At 37.3% G+C, this 23,932-nt stretch overlaps 9 protein-coding genes across 13 annotated transcripts; all 9 read left to right on the top strand.

Annotated features, from left to right (window-relative positions):
• The first annotated feature begins 245 nt into the window (after positions 1 to 245).
• Positions 246 to 3,312, top strand: LOC9309479 (guanosine nucleotide diphosphate dissociation inhibitor At5g09550). The gene is made up of 12 exons (XM_002871328.2): positions 246 to 530; positions 911 to 1,057; positions 1,159 to 1,266; positions 1,363 to 1,535; positions 1,622 to 1,733; positions 1,812 to 1,892; positions 1,985 to 2,047; positions 2,184 to 2,285; positions 2,373 to 2,497; positions 2,595 to 2,805; positions 2,908 to 2,982; positions 3,059 to 3,312. The coding sequence occupies exons 1-12, from the start codon at positions 444 to 446 to the stop codon at positions 3,110 to 3,112; spliced, it is 1,338 nt and encodes a 445-aa protein (XP_002871374.1). The 5' UTR covers positions 246 to 443; the 3' UTR covers positions 3,113 to 3,312.
• Positions 3,313 to 3,523: 211 nt separating this feature from the next.
• Positions 3,524 to 6,763, top strand: LOC9307445 (KH domain-containing protein HEN4). Its single transcript, XM_021020887.1, has 6 exons — positions 3,524 to 4,368; positions 4,742 to 5,176; positions 5,257 to 5,526; positions 5,609 to 5,830; positions 5,904 to 6,065; positions 6,173 to 6,763. The coding sequence occupies exons 1-6, from the start codon at positions 3,820 to 3,822 to the stop codon at positions 6,317 to 6,319; spliced, it is 1,785 nt and encodes a 594-aa protein (XP_020876546.1). The 5' UTR covers positions 3,524 to 3,819; the 3' UTR covers positions 6,320 to 6,763.
• Positions 6,764 to 7,376: 613 nt separating this feature from the next.
• LOC9307446 (coiled-coil-helix-coiled-coil-helix domain-containing protein 10, mitochondrial) lies at positions 7,377 to 8,936 on the top strand. The gene is made up of 5 exons (XM_021023528.1): positions 7,377 to 7,489; positions 7,765 to 7,833; positions 7,928 to 8,005; positions 8,120 to 8,283; positions 8,657 to 8,936. Exons 1-5 carry the CDS (start codon positions 7,468 to 7,470, stop codon positions 8,753 to 8,755), a joined length of 432 nt encoding a protein of 143 aa, XP_020879187.1. The 5' UTR covers positions 7,377 to 7,467; the 3' UTR covers positions 8,756 to 8,936.
• A 1,345-nt stretch (positions 8,937 to 10,281) lies between these two features.
• Positions 10,282 to 11,630, top strand: LOC9307447. Of its 2 annotated transcripts, none has more exons than XM_021023527.1 (4): positions 10,282 to 10,698; positions 10,910 to 11,061; positions 11,146 to 11,234; positions 11,427 to 11,630. In XM_021023527.1, the coding sequence occupies exons 1-4, from the start codon at positions 10,527 to 10,529 to the stop codon at positions 11,473 to 11,475; spliced, it is 462 nt and encodes a 153-aa protein (XP_020879186.1). In that variant the 5' UTR covers positions 10,282 to 10,526; the 3' UTR covers positions 11,476 to 11,630. The 2 variants fall into 2 exon arrangements, with proteins under 2 accessions (XP_020879186.1, XP_002871377.2); XM_002871331.2 differs by having other exon boundaries at positions 10,289 to 10,698; positions 10,910 to 11,068.
• A 201-nt stretch (positions 11,631 to 11,831) lies between these two features.
• LOC9307448 lies at positions 11,832 to 13,839 on the top strand. Its single transcript, XM_002871332.2, has 8 exons — positions 11,832 to 12,159; positions 12,237 to 12,329; positions 12,415 to 12,577; positions 12,662 to 12,841; positions 12,984 to 13,124; positions 13,202 to 13,284; positions 13,366 to 13,459; positions 13,560 to 13,839. The coding sequence occupies exons 1-8, from the start codon at positions 11,897 to 11,899 to the stop codon at positions 13,641 to 13,643; spliced, it is 1,101 nt and encodes a 366-aa protein (XP_002871378.1). The 5' UTR covers positions 11,832 to 11,896; the 3' UTR covers positions 13,644 to 13,839.
• A 948-nt stretch (positions 13,840 to 14,787) lies between these two features.
• LOC9307449 (heat shock 70 kDa protein 10, mitochondrial) lies at positions 14,788 to 17,910 on the top strand. Its single transcript, XM_002871333.2, has 6 exons — positions 14,788 to 14,994; positions 15,134 to 15,210; positions 15,302 to 15,380; positions 15,467 to 16,033; positions 16,123 to 16,743; positions 17,060 to 17,910. The coding sequence occupies exons 1-6, from the start codon at positions 14,920 to 14,922 to the stop codon at positions 17,690 to 17,692; spliced, it is 2,052 nt and encodes a 683-aa protein (XP_002871379.1). The 5' UTR covers positions 14,788 to 14,919; the 3' UTR covers positions 17,693 to 17,910.
• A 286-nt stretch (positions 17,911 to 18,196) lies between these two features.
• On the top strand, positions 18,197 to 19,892 carry LOC9307450 (succinate dehydrogenase subunit 3-1, mitochondrial). Of its 2 annotated transcripts, none has more exons than XM_021023875.1 (4): positions 18,197 to 18,370; positions 18,877 to 18,953; positions 19,043 to 19,115; positions 19,224 to 19,892. In XM_021023875.1, exons 1-4 carry the CDS (start codon positions 18,296 to 18,298, stop codon positions 19,638 to 19,640), a joined length of 642 nt encoding a protein of 213 aa, XP_020879534.1. In that variant the 5' UTR covers positions 18,197 to 18,295; the 3' UTR covers positions 19,641 to 19,892. The 2 variants fall into 2 exon arrangements, with proteins under 2 accessions (XP_020879534.1, XP_020879535.1); XM_021023876.1 differs by having other exon boundaries at positions 18,365 to 18,370; positions 18,877 to 18,957.
• Positions 19,893 to 19,977: 85 nt separating this feature from the next.
• LOC9307451 (putative pumilio homolog 21) lies at positions 19,978 to 22,024 on the top strand. Its single transcript, XM_021023874.1, is given in 2 exon segments — positions 19,978 to 21,084; positions 21,087 to 22,024. Coding segments are annotated over 2 exon segments (1,197 nt in total). The 5' UTR covers positions 19,978 to 20,408; the 3' UTR covers positions 21,608 to 22,024.
• A 114-nt stretch (positions 22,025 to 22,138) lies between these two features.
• On the top strand, positions 22,139 to 23,616 carry LOC9307452. Of its 3 annotated transcripts, none has more exons than XR_002331166.1 (5): positions 22,139 to 22,501; positions 22,671 to 22,731; positions 22,832 to 22,919; positions 23,086 to 23,144; positions 23,262 to 23,616. XR_002331166.1 is itself a non-coding variant. In XM_021021624.1 (4 exons), exons 1-4 carry the CDS (start codon positions 22,720 to 22,722, stop codon positions 23,597 to 23,599), a joined length of 318 nt encoding a protein of 105 aa, XP_020877283.1. In that variant the 5' UTR covers positions 22,647 to 22,719; the 3' UTR covers positions 23,600 to 23,616. The 3 variants fall into 3 exon arrangements, 1 of the variants encoding a protein (XP_020877283.1); XR_002331165.1 differs by having other exon boundaries at positions 22,152 to 22,501; positions 22,832 to 22,904; XM_021021624.1 differs by lacking the exons at positions 22,139 to 22,501; positions 23,086 to 23,144 and having other exon boundaries at positions 22,647 to 22,731; positions 22,832 to 22,904; positions 23,262 to 23,367; positions 23,473 to 23,616.
• The last annotated feature ends 316 nt before the right edge of the window (positions 23,617 to 23,932 follow it).

The raw sequence follows: 23,932 nt of genomic DNA on the forward strand, positions 1-23,932 counted from the left end.
ATGTGTTTGTCGATACGTATATACGAGTTTATACTTTATACAGTGGTTAAGTTCTTAAATACAAGGCCGCTCTAAAAGGTATACGATACTATCTTACTTTTTTTTTGGTTCAGGTCAAAACGATTGTCATTGTAATTAGGACATTTTTGTTCCCACCTGTTCGTCTAAATATAGTAAGCGTTTGTAACCATTTTTATACATAGGAACCATAACATTCAAATAATTCTCCCCTGACAATACGGTTTTAATAATTAACGTGAAAACTTGTCATGGGGTTAAACGGTAAGATCGGAGGTGGTGGTAAGACTGTGTTAACAGCCACACATCATCCTCTATTTCTTTTTCCTCCCTCACATTTATGATCTCTCAAAAGAAAAAAAAAGTCTATGAGAGATCGATGAAGAATTAAAGATCGATAACGTAGATAGAGATCGATTACAATAATGGATGAAGAGTATGATGTGATTGTTCTTGGGACTGGTCTTAAGGAGTGTATCCTTAGTGGCCTTCTCTCTGTCGATGGCCTCAAGGTTTTCTCCTTTATTCACCATTTTCTTTCACCATCAAATTGTTTTTGTGCATCACATCCAGATAAAGCTTTGGTTTTATGTTTTTGTTTTATTATAGTTATAATGAATATGGTCTGCAAATTGTTGCATGGTATGTCATATCAATAGTAATGCAACATTTGACTTTTGAATGTGTTCTTGTTGCTGCAAAAGAAAAAGCGAAATTTTGTTTCATATATATATCATAGGTGGTTTTAATGTGGAACATTGGAAACACATAAGGAATAAGTTAGTAGATTTATTTTTCAAATATGTGAAATCATCTTTTTCAAAAAAAAAAAAAAATGTGAAATCATTAACGAAATAGTTTCCCTTTATTTATTTGGGATCTATTTAAATAGGTACTACATATGGATAGAAACGACTACTATGGAGGAGAATCATCCTCTCTTAACCTCACTCAGCTATGGAAGCGTTTCAGGGGAAGTGACACTCCTCAAGAAAATCTCGGAGCAAGCAGAGAATACAATGTTGATATGATCCCAAAGGTACATTATATATATAATGCATGATTATACATATGTGAATTCATATATTTATGTAATGTGACTCGATTATCAATGGTGAATAATGGTTTCTTGATTTGCAGTTTATAATGGCTAATGGACTCCTTGTTCAAACCCTAATCCACACCGATGTTACAAAGTATCTTAACTTTAAGGCTGTTGATGGTAGCTTTGTTTACAAGAAAGGCAAGGTAGTATTTTAAGTCTATTTTACCCTGATTTTTGTTTTTGTTTTGGTAAAGTTAATTAATCTGAGACTTTGATCATCCGTACCATATGTGTGTCAGATCTACAAAGTCCCAGCCACTGATGTAGAAGCCCTGAAATCGCCATTGATGGGTCTTTTCGAGAAGCGACGTGCGAGAAAGTTCTTTATCTACGTGCAAGACTATGATGAGAAGGATCCCAAGTCTCACGAAGGACTTGACTTAAGCAAAGTCACTGCTAGAGAGATCATCTCGTACGTGCGACGATTTTTGCTCCATTTGAAGTCACTTCATTATAGTTTCTTGCTTTACACGCTTTGACTCTGTTGATTCCCAACAGAAAGTATGGACTTGAAGATGACACAATCGACTTCATAGGGCATGCCTTAGCGCTTCACAACGACGATGACTACTTGGATCAACCCGCCATTGATTTTGTTAAGAGAATCAAGGTAAAGTGTTTTCTTTTATTTTTCAATAAGCATATGTTCCAATCTCAATGTCATTTTCATTTCTATTTTCTGGTGAAGCTCTACGCGGAGTCTTTGGCTCGATTCCAAGGAGGATCTCCTTACATCTATCCATTGTACGGTCTAGGAGAGTTGCCACAGGTTCGTGTTCACTCTATTCTCATGTAACATCTCAGGTTTCCTCTTAAATTTCCTACCTTTTCCTCTGTCTCAAAACTCTGTTTCTGTTTCAGGCTTTTGCACGTTTAAGCGCTGTGTACGGTGGGACTTACATGCTCAACAAGCCTGAATGCAAGGTTTAAACGACAACCTATAATATCTCTTATTTCTCTGTTTATCGATTAGATAAGAGGTCTAATTTAGTATATAAATGATATATGTTAACTCTTTTAAAGCTAGAAACTTATGAATCTTCATCATCATCCCTAACAGGTAGAGTTTGATGGTTCTGGAAAAGCTATTGGTGTCACTTCTGCAGGAGAAACTGCTAAATGCAAGAAAGTTGTCTGTGATCCTTCTTACCTGTCTGACAAGGTAACCCTAAACTCATTTCAACTGCAGAAACTGCTTAGTGCTTATACTCTCTAGCTACCTTTCTAAGACGGTTTCCTTGTCTTTCAGGTAAAGAAAGTTGGGAAAGTGACTCGAGCGGTGTGTATAATGAGCCATCCTATTCCAGACACCAACGACGCTCACTCGGTTCAAATCATTCTTCCTCAGAAGCAACTCGGTCGCAAATCAGACATGTAAGAGATCATAATCAAGAACACATTCAAGTTATAGAAACATAGATCTTACTTTGAAACAGTTGAAGATAAATCTCTGAGATTTTGGCTTCTGTAGGTACTTGTTCTGTTGCTCATACGCTCACAATGTGGCACCAAAGGGCAAATACATAGCTTTTGTCTCTGCAGAAGCTGAAACTGACAATCCAGAGGAGGAGCTTAAACCTGGAATCGAATTGCTTGGATCTATTGATGAGATCTTCTATCATTCTTATGAAACATACGTTCCAACCAATAATCAAGAAGAAGATAACTGTTTCATCTCTGCTGTAAGAGAATATCAGATCACAACAATTTGTTATTTTTTTGCTTACATGTCTTATTATCTTTTTTCTGATGTTTGTTGTGTTTGTTTTGTTTTGTTTTGTCAGACTTATGATGCAACGACACATTTTGAGAGTACTGTTGTGGATGTACTTGACATGTACACCAAGATCACTGGAAAGGTATAAACCTCTTCACTGTGTGTTTCTTGGTTCACAAGTAAACGCAACATTTTGAATACTGTTTTTTCTTTTGCAGACTCTTGATTTGTCTGTGGACTTAAGTGCTGCAAGTGCTGCTGCAGAAAATTGATAATTTTCGCTGAGTGTTCTTAAATTGCAAGTGATTGTTTATTTTTCTATTGGATAAAATTGGATACAGTTCAAAGTAACAGAAGTTTACGTTTTTGTTCATCTTACTTTAAACACTGGTTGATTTTGCTATAATTTGTACTTTCATTCTTTTTGAGAAATACTTTACCTTTCCAAGTCTATATTATGATAAATTAGTTACATTTTTTCTTTGACTAAGCTTCGCAAAATTTCAAATTTTTTTAATTTAATTGCAATATTGGAGAAAATAGGAGAAATGTAATGACATATTCAATATTTTGTTTCATAAAAATTATTTCTGTATAAACCAAAATTATCTTGTTTCTGCTAGTTTAAAAGTTTTTAGTACCATGTTTTGATCATAATAATTTAGTAAAACCGATTAGCAAACCAGAAACCGATTTCCTTCTAAACCGTCATGGTTTCTAAAATTTGATGACGTTTCCGTGAAAGCTTGTGTAAACCAACACAATACAATATCTCAAATTAAGCTCGGCTTTTGTATGGTGTGTTAATTTGGTCTATCTCGGTTCGAGTTAATACGGAAAATAGAAATATGAACCGTTCATTGGTCCGATTCGGTTAGTGAATAATCCTCATCCTTTATACGACGCCGTATGCAAAACCGTTGGTATTTTCATTCTTTCTTCCTCAAGAAGTGCCGTTAGAGAGAGAAAGAAAGAAAGAATGGAGGGAAAGAAGTTCGGAGCGCAATCTACCGCTCGTGTGCCGCGGCAGTCGCCACCGGAAGGATACGTACTGTTTCGCATTCTCGGCCACGTGTCTCAGGTGGGCGATGTGATCGGAAAAGATGGAAGAGTGATTAGGCAGCTTAAAGAATCAACGAATTCCCAAATCTGGGTCGAGAAGGCTCCTCTTGATTCTCTGTACCGTGTCATCACGATAATCGCTGATGTAGGCTCGACGTCTAGGGTAAAATTAGGTGTTATTGTTAATAATGCTAGCAACAGGAAGAAGGAGGAGGTGCAAGAACAAGAAGTTGAAGTCTCCAGAGCACAAGGAGCGTTGATTAGGGTTTTCGAAGCTCTAAATGTCAGATTTGGGACTAGTAGTACCGTCTCGTCTAGGCTGTTAATGGAAGCTTGCCATGTGGTTACTGTCATAGGTAAGGGAGGTGAATTGATGGAGATGATAAGGAAGGAAACTGGTTGTAATGTTGAAATATGCCAATATAATTTACCAAGTTGCGCAGATCCTGATGACGTGATGGTGAAGGTAGGACATCATGATTTCAGTAAATTCTCTGAATCTTGAATGCTTTTGGTTTTTTTCCTTTTTTCTAGTAAAGAATTTGATTAATATGAATTGAATTTAGTACATCTTTCTTAGTCATGACTTTTACATCGATCTGACCTAGTTTCTTTTCAGTATAGTAACAGTTCTTTTCGTTTAAAGAAGTTGGACTAAACAGGGTACTGGTCAAATATTAGTCGTTACAGAGCACTTTTTTTGGGTGAAGTTCTTGTAGAATCATTCATGGGCACGCAATCGTTAAAATTCGATCACTTATGCTAGGGATAACATTTTAGATGCTTGTGTTATCAGAATCTTAATTGTAATGCTGAGTTAACCTATCAAAATGTGGCAGATAGAAGGAAACGTTTTTGCAGTGAAGAAAGTTCTAGTATCCATATCCAGTCGTCTGCAAGCTTGTCAGTCGATTTTTAAGAAAAAGATGGTAGGGAATCCTCACAATATGCAGACTAACGTGGTTCCACGGGAAGCATTATACAGGGCTTCTAATGTTTTCCAGGGAGATATTTCAGTTTCACGACTGAAGCATAGAGAACTGGATCCTCTTGAATCCTTGCATAGAAATCTTTCTCAGCCAAGGAAAGATTCTGAAGATAATAAGCAACAAGTGGTTCTGAAGATACTTTGTTCGAAAGAAAGAATTGGTCGTGTTATTGGGAATGGGCGTGCCACTATCAGGGATCTTCAAAGTGAGACAGGTGCCTTTATAACCTTGGGAAGTAATCGTCTTGACTGTGATGAAGGCTTATTTACAATTACTGCATCAGAGGTTGGTCTTCATTTAACTCTTCCCATTTTCCATATCTCTTCGTTTACTTTTGTTTTATCTTCTGCTTGTTCATCATGCAGGACCCTAATGCCAAAAACTCCCCATCCCAGAGAGCTTTAGTTCTTGTTTTCTCTAAAATGTATGAGAATACCACTGCAAAAGTCCTAGACAGTGGCTTAACGTCATCTATCACTGCACGGCTTGTGGTCCGCTCAAATCAGATTAATTGTTTGATGGGAGAAGAGGGGCATATAAAATCTACAATACAGCAAAGAACTGGTGCTTTTATAACTGTATTGAACGTTGAGCAGAACCCAAAATGTGTTTCAGAGAACAATCAAATTGTGCAGGTACACTTGCTTGTAACTCAGAGAGAACTCTATGAATTACTGCTTTTGTTTGGATGTTGTCTTATATTCTGCTTGCCAATAGATTTCAGGAGCGTTCCCAAATGTGAAAGAAGCTATAAACCAAGTTACCAGTATGCTACGAGAGGATCTTATCAACCAATCCTTCCAAATGGGGTCTCATTTTCCAGTTAACTATTTCAATCCTTGCATAAGACCAGAAGATTCATTTCCTAATTGGTTCAGTCCTACTACTGGATATGCTCCAAATTTTGGTCAAGTTTCATTTCCGTTGTGGGCGTCACCGGTATGTCTCTGTCTCTTACTTTTCCCCTCTCTCTGTTTGGTTTCTTTAGCTGACATACATAGTATAAATACAGCCACCTGCTGCTCCAAGAAATGTAAATGATGGAAGTGGAGGATTATCTTCTACAAGAGATAGAAACAAAATTGTGCAATATAGAGTTTCAGAACATGATGTGAGCTCTGTGTTTGGATATGGAAAGGATGGTCACAATCGTCTACAGAAGAGTCTGAGAGAGGTAACACATATTCTGGATACAAAATCTTTCTTTGATTACTTGATAGACAAGAAATAGGGCACCTTTGAAGAAAAGTTGTAGCTTAACATTTGATGTTCTGTAATCAGATATCGGGTGCGTTTGTGTCACTCCTTGAACCTTATCCAGGAAGAATGATGGATATGACCATTTGCATATCTGGGACACCTGATCAAATCCAAGCAGCAGAAAACCGTCTTCACGCCTTTTTTCCTCAGATAAAGCAGGGTGGATAAGTAGAACACTCAACCTGAACTAGAACCCAATCTTTTTCATCCACTAGAGAAATAAAAAGAGCTTTTCATCTATTTCTTTGTGTCATTCAGTCTTTTCATTTTCTTGTTAGGGATCTTTTTTGACTCTTTGTACAATTGTATTTTCATGAACCACTTTGATTGAGTTAGTCTAATGTCTTCTTTAATATTCCCCTTTTTTTTTATGTTAATCACATTAGACACATGAAATTGAGATTTGATTGAATGAAAAACTTATATCTTAATTCCATGTACTCTATCAGTGGATTATTATTGCTGGAACTTACTCCAACAATCGAATTACAGTAGACTAATTTTGGTCAAGTGGTGTTAAGAATACAGAACCTTTTCTGTTAAGTTTCAAAACAGAGGCTAATTGGGACATTAACAAGGTCAGACTGAATTGGGTTTTGGACACATCATAGTTTCAGAAGGTCCTTACATAAACCTTCCTTTTCAGTGTGACATCATTAAACGCACATGTGGTCTTGACTCTTGAGCTCTAATCTAATGATGCTGCTGTGTTCACATCTGAACCTCCATAACCTTGAGGTTCAAAACCCACCTTATGAAAAGTGAATCATCTAACTTAAACCTAAGTATTTTCCAATGATGAAGATGTTCCACGGCATTAATCAACCAGACAGAGTGTTAAGTGAAGCTTTTGTGCGTGTTAAGCCCTTGAAAGAAGCTTTCTCAAACATACAGTACAGGGCGTTGTGCATTAAACACAATTTGTATAAAAATAAAAAGAAGTAAAAAACATGCGTCTGTACAAAATTAATAAATAATCTGTTTTTAATATTATGAACTGTAAATTAGTTGTATTTTATGGGCCAGTCAAAGCCCAACTTCGCCGTGTTTCTTTTTTTCTGGAAAAATAAAAAATGGAAACAAAATTTGGGTTTGGAGCGCAAGAAACGTGACGGGCAAGGGGGAATATTCTAATCTAGAGAGTTCGATTCGCAAGTGAAAACCAATCAAAACTTTACACGTGTCCATCCTCCCGTGGTCGTTTTCCTCTATTGAAATATACGTTTCGTCGGTTAGGTGCTTTTTGGTCGCAGAGTATCGTCAAGTTTTCGCCGGAGAATTCATCACGTAGTAATCTTCAACATCTGAAATTCAAAATGCCTCGAGGTAGCTCCGGAGGTGAGTTTTCCCAGTTTTTGATTTCAGATCTCTTCCTTCACATTTGGGTATTTAAGGATTTGCCGCATTCCAATCTAGGGTTTGCTGTGTAGTCTTATCATTTGTTCCTGAGTTTGTGATAATCCTCTCCTTTGATGTTACAATTTGGGTTATATTTTCCGATTAGAGAATATTTCAGTCTCCTTAGCGATTATGTAGAGGAACGACATGTTTTAGGGTTCATGATTGTGGCAACGAGGGAGAAATTGATTTTGTGTGATCAAATTGTTGTGCAGGAAGATCTGGTTACCGTCCTCCTCGCTCTTCTCGCCCTGCAGCTGCTCGAAGCCCACCTCCTCAAACTGGTAAATTTCAACCTCGATGCAATTTTGTGATATGATTGTGTAGCTTTGTAGATTTTCTCTGTTATGAAATTGTGTTTTGTTTCTGGGTTTTCAGTTAATCGTGCTCCTCCTCCAGCAACAGCTCAGCCTAGTGGCGGTGGTATCTTTAGAAATATTCGGTCCATAGTTGATGGTATGTGTGCTTTTATCTGTTTCTTTTGGTGATTTTTTAAGCATTTTTGTTTCGTAGATGAGTGGTTTGGTTGGATTTGGTTTCTTATGATCTGTTTGTTTTATTTGGAATTAGGTTTTGCTTTTGGTGCTGGAAATACTGTTTCACACAGGGTTGTGGATTCTGTGATGGGTCCACGAACCTTTAAGCACGAAACCGTTGTTTCTCAGGCTGCCCCTGCTTCCCCTGTTGCAACTAGCATGAGTGCTTGTGACATTCACTCCAAGGCTTTCCAAGATGTAAGTTAAACTCTTTCTCTAATTTCATTGAGCATGTGAGGTTGATTCCAATATTTTCTGAGCTTTTGTTATAAACCTAGCTAAGTGATTGTTTAGTGTTGAATGTGAATCAGTAGCTAGATCTTCATTGGCCTTGTTATGGTTAGGTATGTATTCACAAAGTATATTGAAATTGAAGGACAAGCAAGCACATTGAAAGTTGTTTTTCATTATGAATACAATAGGACATGATGTGTTGATGTGCTGTACAGCTTAATCTTAAACTTAGAAGACTCTGGATGTGATGATCTTTATTTTGTTTGTTGATTGTTGAATACTAGTGTATCCGAGGTTTATCTGGTTTGACATTGGGTGTTATTATGTTTGTGTGTAGTGCGTCAACCATTTTGGAAGCGACATCAGTAAGTGCCAGTTCTACATGGACATGCTGAGTGAATGCAAGAAGAATTCTGGTTCCGTGGTGGCTGCTTAATCAACTAGTCGAGATGTCTATGCTAAGAACAACTCTGGTGTCTTTAATAATTAGTTGTTGAAATCTAATGGTTTTCTTGTTGAAAGATTTGGGATCTTTTATGTTATTTTCTTTTTGTTTTATGGGATCTTTTATGATGATGAAGCCTTTATCAATGGAAAGTATATTTTATTGCTTAGATTAGATCTACTTATTGGTGTTTTTTATCTTCAAATTTACCATCAAATCTAATCTTTGATGAGTTTACTTGAAAAAACAAAACCGGTGACAAATAATGGTTTTGGTGGCACGATATGGTGATGAGATGTGACACGTAGTTTTTGTGTTGGCTCTGCTTCCAAAATCAAAATTCGAAGGCCATGTCAAGTGTTTTTGGATCATGCGAGAGGAAAAAGGAAAATGATAATCAAAGTTATGTATTTAGTTAATTAAACCATTTTTTAATTATAAAATTGATTGTTTTTTTCTTGAAAAGGTATAAAGAAATCCTTTCAAATATTACGTTAACGTATATATATGGCTACAGAATCATCATAAACCCATTAAAAAAAGATTGGGAATAATAATATATCCATTTCGATGATTAATCGAGATGTTATATGCAATTGACATACGTTGCACAAGTTGCTTGCCCAATAGTGAAAGTTAATTCCCATACGAGACCAATGCCTATGTTTTCTCGTTTGGCTTGAGGCGCAAGTGTTGTGTGTGTTGGGGAAGGAAACATAATCTTTTATTAATTCGAAATATCACACGTATTACTGTGTGCATTTTCAAGTGATATATTTATATAAAGATCTGCTTAGCTAGATTTTTAGGCCGTAGAAAAACATTTGGTTTTCGCAGGATAAATTCTTCACTCTTCGCCATCTAAAAATTCATAATGCCTAGACGCAGACATGAAGAAGGCGAGATTTGTTTTTTTGCTTCATTTTCAATTTCAGATAGTTCATAAAAACTAGGGTTTGCGATGATTCTCACCTATGCTTTTTAATTTGTGTTAAAATCTTGGGGAGTCTTTATCGATTGGAGAAAGTTATGTTGTGTCTTAATTGAGCAATTATTTTGGTTTTAATATTTGTGTCAACGAAGTTATAAGGGATTTTTTTTTGTACTCGGTTTTGTGCAGAAAGATCATCATCTTCATCCCGTAGCTCGTCTCCTCGGACTGGTAAATAACTTATTTGGAAATTATATATAGCTCTCTCTTCAGGCCTTTAGAATCAATGTTTGGTACAAAATATAATAACGAACTAAATAGTGGTGGTCAAATGAAGTTTTGGAGTAAAAAGTTAATAAAGGATTATTGGTTGAAAATGATCTATTTTGCTATTATAGGTTTCTTGTTAATTATGTAATGGTGTTATTTTCTTTCCACCTGGTTGTGTAGAAAGAAGATCTTCCTCTAGCCCTCGGCCAGCAGCTGCACGCAGCCCGTCTCGTGAAACTTCCGGTAAATTTCATTTTCTACGACATTTCTCATGGATATATACTTGTTTGGGATAAATTGAAAAATTTAATATTTGGTTATTTTTAAAACCTCAACTAAAACCATTTCTTGTCTATTGTTAAATCTAGCAATGATCAAGATTTATGTATTTAATTTATTTGATCAAAATATCAATGTCTTTATAAATTTTCAAACCTTAATCTTAATACAAACGGATGATCTGTGTGTGAGCAAAATACATATTGTTTTGAACGATAATCATCAAATAATAAGTGTAGTTTCTGAAGATCAGTTTGGCTTTAGAGTTTTTATTGTTATGTAATGAATCCAATGATGTCTCTTTTTTTCTTTCTTGGTTGTTCAGGCAGATCTTCTTCTCGCTCTTCTACTCCTCGCTCTTCACCTCAACCTCGAGCTTCACCTGCAGCTACATATGTATCATCATCCCCTGCACCTTCACCTGCACCTACACGCAGCTCATCGCCTCGTACTGGTAAACTTCAGTAGTAACATCTGAAAATTTGTGTTTTAAAAGAAATGTCACTTTTTAAAAGATTGTCGTTAAAATACTTGAAACTTATCTTTTTTGTTATATATTTTGGATACTTTTCTTGTTTTTAGTGAATTCTTATTATGTCGATACCATGTTTGTATTTTACATTTTTTGATGTGACAATTTATAATTTGTTTTCTTGGTTGTTCAGAAAGATCTACTCCGCCTACATATAGGACTAGTAGCGATGATGATTATAATCTGTTTGGAGGAATATTTCGAGGTATGCGTAGCGATGATCAAGATAGTAGCAATGATGGGGATGGGGGTACTAGCCATGGTGAAAGTTTATTTGGGGACACGGTTCGAAGTATGCTCTTTAACTATTTTATGTTTTGATGATTTTAAACATTTTACATTTAGATAATGAGTTGATTTGATCCGCAGCTCTATTGTGCCCACCACCCTCTGTGGTCTCTGAGCCTGTGGCAGGTCTTGTTAGTCCATGTGACACTCAATCCAAAGCTCTCCAAGATGTAAGTTATCCCTTTAACTTCCCTATATTTTATATTTTTTTTAGCAATTCATTGCACATTTATTTCGAATTTATCTTTGTTGAACATTGAAAATGCTTTTCAGTCTAATCTCTCTGTTAATACAAAATGACATGTTTCCTGACTTTTGCTTATTCAAAATGAACCTTCGAAGCTTTTCTTGTTTGTGTGTAGTGCCTCAACGATTTTGATACAGACATCAACAGGGCCGGCCCATGGGTAAAGCCCATGAAGCAAGGGCTTTAGACATCAAATAATTATAAGTAGTTTTAGGGGTATTAATTTTTAAAATGTTACTGTGGTCTAGTGGTTAGATTGAATTTTTTTGTTGTACAGGTCACGGTTTCGAATCCCATACATGTTAAAACTTGTATTTTTTTTTTATAACAGCTTTTGTTAATGGGCCAAATTTTTTTTTGCTTTAAGCACTCAAATAGTTTGGGCCGGCCCCGGACATCAAGAAGTGCCAGCTCTACATGAACACATTGAGCTAAAGGGATAAATTAAGAAAATAACAAACTAAAGGGATAAATTAAGAATATATATAAACTTTGAGCTGTTCAGTGCAATTAAAAGCTAATTTTCTCTGCTTCGAAATCTCAGTCGTGAACATAATAAAACCTTTACCCAAATCCTAGCAATCGATGATTTTCCGGCGATTCTCCGGGAGAATTCTGCCGGCGATTTCCGACTCTTGTAAACTTCAATTCGAAGCTAAACGGAGTTTACGATCTGATGCGGCGCTCGAAGCCATAACCAATGCGTTAGAAGAGAAAGTACCAAACCTAGTGCTATACAATTATCCCTCCTTCTCCGGCGCTTTCTCAGCTCTCTTCGCTCATCTCTACCACTCTCGCCTCCGTCTTCCTTGTCTTATCTTACCCTTTTCTTCCGTCATACCCTTCAGGTACACATCTCTCTCGATTTGAATAGGTTTTGAGCTTAATCGTTCGATGTTACTGGAAATTTGAAAATATCTTGTAGGATTGAAGATTTGTGTTTGGAGGGGTTCGAGAGATGTTATCTACTTGATTTTGTTGTTCCCAAAGATTTTGCTTGCCAGAAAACAGCTTGCGAGTATGTTCAGTGATGTTATATTACAACTATTTTGGTTCAAAAAGTTTAAGTCCTTTGGGGTTTAACTTTGTTCTTTTGGGTTTAGGATCATATGCTTTGATCACCGGAACTCGGCATTGATAAGGATTGGCTCAATAAAGGAAGAGCACAAGAAGAGGCTTAAGATTATTGTTGATACTGAAACGAGTAGCTCAAAGGCTGTGTATAAATATTTCTCCAGTAAACTCACAGATAAAACATCTTCTGAGGTTAGTAAGGACCATGATGATGTGTAGTGACTCTGCTTTGATTAGTTATATAGTAAAGATCTTATGTTTTTATCTATTGCCTAGGTAGAAGCTCTCAGTTTGCTAAGTGTAGAAGACAAAAGTCGGGTTGAATCGGTTCTTGATTACATTGAGGATATCGATCTTCGACGATGGATGTTACCAGATATCAAAGCTTTCAGCTTTGGTCTTAAGGATTGGCGCTCAAGGATCAATTGTATCACCAATCCTTACATGTACGAACAGGTGCGATGCTTCATTTCAATTTTTTGGGATACTTTGTCTATTCAGATTGTTTCCTTTTGTGCATTCAGTAAACTCTTGTTGAATATGAGCATATGTCCTTAAACCTTTCCTCAGTAAATTATTTCATGTCTCTATGTTGCAGTTGTTGAAAATAAGTTCGGCGGATCTCATTGCTTATGGGAATTCGTATTTTTCATCTCGTCTTCTTGATGCAAAGAAACTGCTAAAGCTGAATAAAGCTTTCAAGATCAGATTGGGAAGAGGGTTATATGGAGAGTGCCTGGTAATTGTTTTTTTTTTGTTGCATCAAAATCCTCTCTGTTTCAAAAATCACTGATTGAGAATTTGTTCTAAGCATAGGGAATGCGCGCAGATGGTAACCATCAACTAAGCGATGAACTTGGCAAGCTTCTTAGTCTACAAAGTTCTGCAGCTGGTCTCAGGTAAATTTAATTTCTTTATGACGCTTCTGCTGTTATGAAAGAATTGTGGATAGTAAGTTAGTTAACCCTCTTTGATATCAGGCCAATAGGAGCTATTACATTTATGCAAAGGAATAATCTCAAAATGTGCTTGAGAAGTACCGATGCTATAACCGATACATCCGAAGTTGCTAAGGTTTGTTATGTTTCTAAATCTGACTGCAACATTTTGTGTTCTGGTTTTTTAGTGATCAATTAGACTTATATATGTTCCATGTTCTTATAATTTGTAAAAGGCTTATGGAGGAGGTGGAACATCTAGTTCAAGCTCGTTTATCATAAGAATGGATGAATATAATCAATGGATTTCGACGCTTTGACCATGAAAATACTCCTCCACGAGCTCATATCTATGGAATTTTGGCATTGTGAAAGACATTGGACTTTGGAAGTCAATATCTAGTGACAAGTTTGGTGATCACAAAGGGCTGATTGATAAAGTATTGAAGATTGAAGATGAAAGTTGGATAGTTAAACCGTTTGATTGGCGGGAAGGGGGATAGTTTAACCGGGTTACATTTCGGTTCCGATTTCGGTTTAGTTTGTGCACCGCCGCTAGGTGTAAGGCGGTGAAATCGGACGGCCTAAAATTAGGGATGTCAAAATGGGTAACCCGACCCGACCCGACCCAAACCCATATGGATTCGAGTGTTTAATGGACGGGTTTGACCCGACCCATATATTTATATGGGTTGAATTTACATACCCAAACCCATTATTGTAGAAATCCATTGGCTTAATGGGTTATATGGATATCCATATATATGTATAATAAAATATATAAATAATAAAAATCCAAAAAAATAACATAAAATTGTAAACCAACAAAAGTTTTTAAATAATAAATTAAAAAAATCTATATATTAAATAGAAAATCATCCTAAAATCTTAAAACCAAAAATCCAAAGAACCATAAAACCAAATAAAAAAAAAAAAATAATCTTAAAACCATATATATAGATATTTTACATATATTTATATGAATTTTACATAATATATTAATATAGATATATATAAATTTTACTTTTTAGTTTTGGTTATGAAACACATGATCCTAATGGGTTTTATCCATTAAACCCATAACTCTAATAGGGTAATCCACTAAAACTCATTTATATATATAGGTAAAAAAATTCTACCCAAACCCACTAAAACTATGGGCGGGTTCGGGTAACCCATGGGTATTAACCCATTTTGACACCGTACCTAAAATTGAGAACGCAACAAAGTGTAAATATCTACTTTTTGATCAAACTACTTTTTATACTCAAATTTTCAATTCGACCCCTGTGATTCCTAAGTTTTATTCTTAAGTACTCGATACTCTAAAATTGACTTACGTGCAAATTCAACGTAACGATTCTCAATCGTCCACGTGGCAACATCACGTCCTTGTGCTAGGTCTTGCTTTGACGATTTTCAAGCTTGCGAAACGTCGTCGTTTCAAAGAGCACTATATCGTCGTCGACGTCGAGAAGTATCACCATCTAGAACCTTCCCTCAACCTCTAGAAAACAACTTTCGTACCTTCAAAACCCCTAAACCCTAACTTTTGCACAGACGCAATTTCATCGCATCATTTTGAATTTCGAAACCATGGCTACCGCAGCTCTCCTCCGCTCTATTCGACGCCGTGAAGTCGTTTCCGCTCCTTTCTCAGCTTACAGATGCGTAAGTCTTTATATCTTCTCTCGATCTTCTTCTATCTTTACGAGATCTGTAAACGAAATCAGAGCTAACTTACGTGATCCGATTTTACTCATTTCTTGCAATCCGATTCCTTGACCTGATCTGGTTAATCTTGTTGCAGCTTTCGAGCAGCGGGAAAACATCATTGAACAGTTCGTATCTCGGTCAGAATTTGAGAAGCTTTTCCAGAGCATTTAGGTATTTGATCTTTCCATTTATTTGCTAACACCACCAAAGATCTTGCTATGTTTCTGTTTCTGTTTCTCAAGTGTTCTTCTTCTTGATTTAGCTCGAAGCCTGCTGGTAATGATGTCATTGGTATTGATTTGGGTACTACTAATTCCTGTGTTGCGGTCATGGAGGGGAAGGTATGTTGGTGATTTACATGGGTTTTGAGTTTTTGCTGAGATATTAATGTTTGAGTTAACTTTATGTGTGTTTATCTGATTTGTAGAATCCGAAAGTCATTGAAAATGCTGAAGGTGCTCGAACGACTCCATCAGTTGTAGCGTTCAACTCGAAAGGAGAACTTCTTGTGGGTACACCAGCCAAGCGACAAGCTGTCACTAATCCTACAAACACAGTATCTGGAACCAAACGTTTGATTGGGAGAAAGTTCGACGATCCACAAACACAGAAAGAAATGAAGATGGTGCCTTACAAGATTGTGCGTGCACCTAATGGCGATGCTTGGGTTGAAGCCAATGGTCAGCAGTATTCTCCTAGTCAGATTGGAGCGTTTATTTTGACTAAGATGAAAGAGACAGCCGAAGCTTACCTTGGAAAATCTGTCACCAAAGCTGTTGTCACTGTTCCAGCTTACTTTAATGATGCTCAGAGGCAAGCAACAAAGGATGCTGGTAGAATTGCTGGTCTTGATGTCGAGAGAATCATAAATGAGCCGACTGCTGCTGCTCTTTCCTATGGAATGACCAATAAGGAGGGTTTGATTGCTGTGTTTGATCTTGGTGGTGGGACATTTGATGTATCTGTTTTGGAGATTTCTAATGGGGTATTCGAGGTAATTATCTCCCAAGTGATCTTATGTTTGTCAGGTCTTCTGTTGCTTTTTCTATGATAATCGTCCTTATCATTAAATTGCTTTTTCAGGTCAAAGCCACCAATGGTGATACCTTCTTGGGAGGAGAGGATTTCGATAATGCTCTGCTAGACTTCTTGGTAAAGGAGTTCAAGACCACTGAGGGGATAGATCTCACCAAAGACAGACTTGCTTTGCAGAGGCTTCGAGAAGCAGCTGAGAAAGCGAAGATCGAACTATCATCTACTTCTCAAACAGAAATTAATCTCCCATTTATCACAGCTGATGCATCTGGAGCAAAGCATTTCAACATCACCCTAACAAGGTCAAGGTTTGAGACTCTGGTAAATCACTTGATTGAGAGGACCCGTGATCCTTGCAAGAACTGTCTCAAGGATGCTGGTATAAGTGCTAAGGAAGTTGATGAGGTTCTTCTTGTTGGAGGAATGACTCGTGTCCCCAAGGTTCAATCTGTTGTTGCGGAGATCTTTGGAAAGAGTCCAAGCAAAGGTGTCAATCCTGATGAGGCTGTTGCTATGGGAGCTGCACTTCAAGGTGGTATCCTCCGCGGTGATGTCAAAGAATTGTTGCTTCTGGATGTCACACCTCTATCGCTCGGTATTGAAACACTTGGTGGTGTCTTCACAAGACTGATCACCCGAAACACGACCATCCCCACAAAGAAGAGTCAGGTATGCCCGTTAAGATTTGATCTTTTGATGGAAAACCACTAAGTAACTAGGAAGGAATCTTGACGATTACATTGGAGTAAGGAAAAACTAGGGTAGTATGAGGCATGTATTATAGTTTGATCGGTAGTGTCTTAGCAAGGCATGCTTGAGTTACTCCTCTTGGCGTTGATTCCTATATGATTCCACTCTTTCAATTTAAGGGGTCATGAAAGCACATTCCTGTGATACATACTAATTGATGAGCTATCCAAAGCTACCATTGTCTTTTCTCAAGTTTTTACTAAAATGTTGATTCTCTCGTTTCATTCTTTTGAAGGTGTTCTCAACTGCAGCCGATAATCAGACTCAAGTTGGGATCAGGGTGCTTCAAGGTGAGCGTGAAATGGCATCAGACAACAAACTCTTGGGAGAATTTGATCTAGTTGGCATTCCACCATCTCCAAGAGGAATCCCTCAGATCGAAGTGACATTTGACATTGATGCCAATGGCATTGTCACTGTTTCTGCCAAGGACAAGACAACTGGTAAAGAACAACAGATCACAATCCGATCCTCTGGTGGGCTCTCAGAGGATGATATCCAGAAGATGGTGAGAGAAGCGGAGTTGCATGCTCAGAAAGACAAAGAAAGAAAAGAATTGATCGACACCAAGAACACAGCCGATACAACAATTTACAGCATAGAGAAGAGTCTTGGTGAATACAGAGAGAAGATCCCAAGTGAAATCGCCAAGGAGATTGAAGATGCTGTGGCAGATCTAAGGAGCGCATCTTCTGGGGATGATCTCAATGAGATCAAGGCCAAGATCGATGCGGCAAACAAAGCTGTTTCTAAGATTGGAGAGCACATGTCAGGTGGTTCTGGTGGAGGCTCTGCACCAGGAGGAGGAGGGTCTCAGGGAGGCAGTGATCAAGCTCAAGAGGCAGAGTACGAGGAAGTGAAAAAGTGAAGAGATATCGTAAATTCTTGCCACTTGGGTTTTAAGAGATTAGGTTAGATCATGGTGGGTTCTATGTCCAAGAAACTTTTGCCTTTAGAAGAGCCAGCAATGGATCTGTTTCTGGAATAAGCTTTTGTCAGGGAACTGAACTTAATGTTTCTCTGCTAAAAACCTTTGTTATGTAATGTGAGATGGTTAAGGAGAAGAAGTTTTCAAGATTTTGTCAACTTTATTATTATACTAAAGAAGGTAAATCAGAGAGAAGAACTGCGAATGAGAGAAACCGGCAAACGAGCCCGAGGTTAAAATTTTGGCACATTTTTTTTTTTTTGTTTGTCAACAATTTTGGCACATTACCATCACACAATAAGTGGTGCTTCAAAAGTATAAGTATTGAGAACCGCTAAACGAGCCAGAGGTTCCAATGATCTAAACTCATTGTGAAACGTAGGTGCCGATAACTTTGGGGGAATTGGTAATTTACGAAATTACCCTCTAATTTATTTTAAATTAGGGATGGTTTAATCGAGATCTCCCATTTCTGTTGTTGGTTTACTTGTCTCGAATTTTCGCAGGAAGAGATTAGCACAAAGTACTCATCTGATTCAGTCCATGGCTGCCACAGCTCTTTTCCGATCGATTCGCCGACGCGACGTCGTCTCTGCGCCTCTTTCCGTTTACAAATCTGTATGTTTTTCGCTCCTTGACTGCGTATTTTTGGTGGAATTATAGATAGATCGAGAATTTTTTTGGATTCGTTTAGTTTCGTCTTTCCTCTTCATGATTTACCCATCTGAGCTCTGCGGGAATTTTTCATGGATTGAATTATATATGTATCCATTTTGTTGTGTATTATGTATGTAATCGTTTCATTTACACAAAATTTGAGAAGAATATGAGAATGTTGTGTAAGTAGACACAAATCTGTTTACATGAATTTTTCTCTGATTAATCTTAAGACTGTTAGCAATTCCTGGGATTTTTTCCCTTTTGATTGATTGAGAAAGCTTGTAGTTGAGTATAGTGCAATAAAAATTGGGATGAAGAAGAAGAAGAAGAAGAGAGTTTAGCTTCATGTAACTGTTGTAGTTTGGGTGCCTAACACTCATTAGAAATTATGGCCTTTTTGTTTATCGCATATGCGTAGAGAAAGTGTTTGTTTTGACTGCTCTTGAAACGTTCTTGTTTTGCAGCTTGCTGGTAATGCTCAACCTTCATGGGGTAGTTCATACACTGGTCAAAACTATGCAAGTTTGTGTAGAGCTTTCGGGTAGGTTTCGTTTGTTTTCTTGTGATGCAAATACCTATTAGAATTACTCTGTAGATGTCTTTTCGACTATGTGTTGTTTTCTTTTATAGGTCAAAACCTGTTGTGAATGACATTCTTGGTACTGGTTTGGGCACTAATAATGCCATTAGAGAGGAGAGAGAGGTAAAATGACGTCGTCCACATTTTGTTAGATTTTTGCTTTTCTAATGTTTAAGAGCTGCTTAACTTATACTTTTTTTTGCCTGGTGATCCTTGTCTCGATTTTTCCAGCACTCAAAAGCTAATGAGACTGCAACTGTTGGAGCTCAATTGACTCGATCTTTCCGTACTCTTGATGTGGGAACATCGAAACGATTGTTCTCAACAATCTCAGGGGATATAAAGACAACACAGGAGGAACCAAAAACCAAAAGCTTTCGCCCTTTATCTCCTCACCTTACTGTTTACCAGCCTCAGATGAACTCCATGCTATCGATTTTCAACAGAATCTCAGGGGTTTACTTGACCGGAGTCACTTTCGCCGGCTACCTTCTCTACCTGAAAATGGGTATGATTTGCCTCACCTACCCGAGTTTCTACCAAGTCCTTTACCATACACAACAGCAACTTCCAGTCATCACCTCGGTTACTGCATTAGCCGCAATTTACCATACTATCAAGAGTACTCACTCACTCTTGACTCATTAAAAACCTTTCCCGAAGCTCTTTCGATGAAGCCGCCAAAGTCTCCAGTAAGAGTTTCCTTGAGATGATTAATAAGGAGGCAAGAAACATTTGTCAAACTCTGTCTTGAAAAGCTAAAGATTTAACACCTGTTTTTTGGATTCGAGGCTATGTTTGTTGCTTTTCTTTGTTCTCAGACCTTTTTGAATGATGTAATAAATGGTTACCAATGTTCTGTTGCTACGTTACTCTTTTGCTACAACTTTTTTTTCTTCATGAAATTTGTCAACTTTAATCTACTACTCAGTACTCACGCTCTTAATTTCAAAAGATGAATGAATAAGTTAAAATATTTCGTTTTATTTGTAGTGATGATGTTAAAATATTTAATGCAAGAAATATCAATAACTTTAATCTGATTTTCTTTCTAAAAGTTTATTAATTATGCAAAAAGATATCAATAACTTTAATCAACAATATAAAAGAACATATAATGGATAATTTTGCGACGTTTTTTTTCTGATTGAAAAAATCAACAACTCTACACGAATTTGGTCTTTCAAATCCTGACAGGAAAAGGAACACCGTTCCAAAGATCGGAGCTCTTATCTCTGCAACTCCAGCGATTCCTATTCCAACACCGAACACACAATCTCCTCTTCTCTATAAAACAACCTCTCGCAAACACTTTGGCAATCACAATTCACAATCTCTTCTTTTCTTTTTTACGCTCGAGATCTCTCTGGTTCTTCTTTAGCAGATCGCATTCTTTGTTGTCTTGCAATCCAAGTTATGGCAGATGATAATGGCGAAAACCCTATGCCCAACGATAGGGACTACAATCATCTTCTCACCGCGTTCGCAAATCTTAATGGCAACAGTAACATCAACACCAACAACAACTACCCCAATCTCAACGTTTATAACGTTAGTCATATCTCCACCGCTAGCTTCAACGCTCATCCGGCTTGGATGACCCAATCTCAACCTGGTGCTTCTTCCTCCAGATACTCCGGCCAACCCTTCCCTCCTCCTCCAAGTTTTGTGAGCCCCGGCGTCGAAAAGGATCATAACTTGCTATCAAGACTGTTGGACATGATGACTTGTGCAGGACGTTTCGCTGAGTTCCAAAAGTTCCTCCAAGATCTCGATACCAATCCAACGGCTGAGAGGGAGAGCCATCTGTTCAAGATCGGATCATTGTTAACCACAAACAAGCGCACTTTCCTCCACTTGGCTACGAACCAATACGGCTCACAATCTTTACATATCCTCTTTAGACGCAGCCCTAGCTTAGACCATCTCTTATTCCACGCTGTTGGCATAAACTTCTTCTTGCTCATGACCGATAAGTACGCTCGAGGCTTGATCATATCCGCTATACGAGCCGTCGATAAAACCAAGAAGGAGGTTCTCTACAAGCTCACGTACGAATACACTCTGCAACTTGCCAGGCTAGAAACTGGATGCTTGCCCTAAACAATGTGTTTCAAGAGATCAGAGGCAAATACAGAGACCTAATCTTCGAGTGCGTCGCCAAGAACGCCGAATGGTTAGCTTTTGACCCCTACGGAACACACGTTGTACAGAACTTTCTGACACTTCAGAACCCCGTTGCAACAACCGCAATCGCCGAGAGACTTCGTGGAAATTTCTTCAGTTTAGCGATGGAGAGACAAGGAAGCTATGTGGTGGAGAAGTGTTTGAAATCGGATTTTGCTAGAGGGAAAGTGTTGGAGGAGTTTAGAGGAAATGATAAAGAATGGGTAAGAATGACAACTGATAAGTTTGGCAACTTTGTGGTACAGTGTGCGTTGAGAGTGATGAAGGAGAAAGAGATGAGACCAATGTTGAGAGAGTTTGTGGAGAAGCTAAGGCCTCACTTTTGGAGGATGGAGATTGGGCATGGGAGGAACACACTGAGACTGATTCAAGAAGAAATTGTGGGTTGGATTAATCAGTTACCAGATAAATCTGGATATATGAACTAAGTGGTTTTGGTGTTTTTGTTTTTTTTTTCTAGGGTTTTCTGTAGTGTTTATAAACACTATATATGGTAACACTTTAAAAGTGTGCTTATTCTAGTTAAAGAATTTTTTTATACCGACTCTAGTAGAAAAAAATCCGAATTGGAACCAATCTGATTGACATTACATTGATGATGTAAAGACGAGAAAAAAAAATTGATAAGACAAATTTGGGAACAAGGGGAAGAATGATATCAATTTGGATCCTCCTAATGACAAAGACAAGATAGCTTTTACGTGGACACCTGTTTTTGGATTGAGACATGTAATTAATTTGGCAACAAAATAATAAGGACAAAGACTTGAGATGATCAAAATGATGATGATTGTCGCTTAGTAAATTGAATTGCGTATAAGACAAGAATGTGTCACGTTGATTAGTTTGTTTTTTTTTTTTTTCATCCACGTTAATTAGTTTGTTAGACCATGTCCATGGGTGATACATTATGAGTATCAGAAGCACAAAAAATATTTTTAAATGGATCAAATAATATTTTTGGGTCTGATACGTATCAGTCCAATGATACTTCTGATACCCAATATCATATGATGTGGCATGTGCTGATTGGTCTTCAATCTCGTTTTGCCGAAAGACAAAAAAAAAAAAAAAAAATCATTTTTGTCTCTCCTCTCCACTCTCCCGTGAAAACCAGAAAACCCTAGACGGCGATTTCGATTTCTCCTCTCCTCCGCCGATTCTTCCTTGCCGATCCTGCCTTCGCTCCCTCCGCTTCTCCTCCGGCTTCATCTCTTCGATCTATTTCACTTCTCCATTTCTTCTGTGTAGATTCGTGAACATCTCTCCTCCGCTGTCTAGAGTTTTCCGCCTCTTTCTCAACTCTCTCTCTCGAAAATTAGGTGATTCTTTTCATGGATTTGAACATTAGGTGTTGTAAATATGTGGATTGAGTCAATTTTTGCTTCAACTATATGGATGAGATTGGCTTTTTAAGTATCTCATGAATCTGGATTTTTCGTTTGTTGCAGTGTTTTATTTATTGAGTTGTTTGGTGTTTTTGCTAATCAGATTTTTCAAGAAGCAGAGTGTGGAAGAACGCGAGCACGCTAAGCTGTTGATGGAGTATCAGGTCTTTAATCAATGATTTCATTTTGTTATCACTCATAAGCTTTATCATCTGAGCTAAATTTGTAACATCGTTTCATTTTTGGTTTCCTTGACTTTTACAGAACAAACGTGGTGGGAGAGTCAAGTTACAGCCCATGGTGCTGCCACAGTCTGAGTTTGATCATCCTGAGAAAGGTAATGATCTCTATGGTAACCTTCATTTCCGTTTTTTAAGTATTTGTAGTTTTCTTAGAGTTGACATAGATATGATGTTATTAGTGAAGAGGATTGTTGGGTTTCATTAGCATCTAATATAGTGATTGTGTTGAATTTGAAGTTTAAAATCCTTATTCTCATGTTCTTTTGTTGTTTGTAGCCATATAGTGATTGTTGGTGTTTGTAGCCACGGCCTGTGAATGCTATTTTGGATTAACAGTAAGTTTCTGATTGGGGATTGATTATATTCTGGTGTCAAATAAAACATGGCATATTGAGGTAGATGGATTTGAGGATAGTTTCTCTCTGAGAGATAATGTGAGTCATGTTATTCAGGTTCACATGCCATGGAGGTTGCTATAAAGATTCTGCAGTTATTGGTTAGTAAGCTTGATGGTGAGAGCATGAATATAGAACGCTTCTTAGAACTGTCCTTTTGGTGGTGAGTCTACTTACTTGGTCATTTTTGTTTTCTTTTTGCAATATAATTACTAAAGCATCAATGCTGAAGTTGGAATCCAAATGCATTGTTATTTTATTTATTCAGGTTGTATGGTCACAATGTATTATTCGGATGTACCTTTGTTATTTTTTTTTTTGGTGAATGTAGTACCTTTGTTATTTTGTATGGTCACAATGTATTATTCGGATGTGGATTTCTATTATATATATAAGTCTTTGTCTTCTCATATTTCTCAATACAAATCCTCTTAAAACAAGTTTTTGTCTTCTCATATTTCTCAATACAAATCCTCTCAAAACAAGTCTTTGTCACTCTTCTCATATTACCATTACCAAAACCTCGTCAATTACCATTACCAAACCCAAATCTCTTTTAATTGTTTTCCTTCTCAAACCCAATTCTCTTTTAATTGTTTTCCTTCTCAAAACACAATTCTCTTTTAATTATTTTCCTTCTCAAAACACAATTCTCTTTTAATTGATTGAACATATTTGGCAAAAATGGGGCCAAGGGAATTGACTCCAAGCAACTAAATTATTTTTAT

Source organism: Arabidopsis lyrata (genome assembly GCF_000004255.2).
Source record: "Arabidopsis lyrata subsp. lyrata unplaced genomic scaffold ARALYscaffold_6, whole genome shotgun sequence".
Lineage (NCBI taxonomy): Eukaryota > Viridiplantae > Streptophyta > Magnoliopsida > Brassicales > Brassicaceae > Arabidopsis > Arabidopsis lyrata.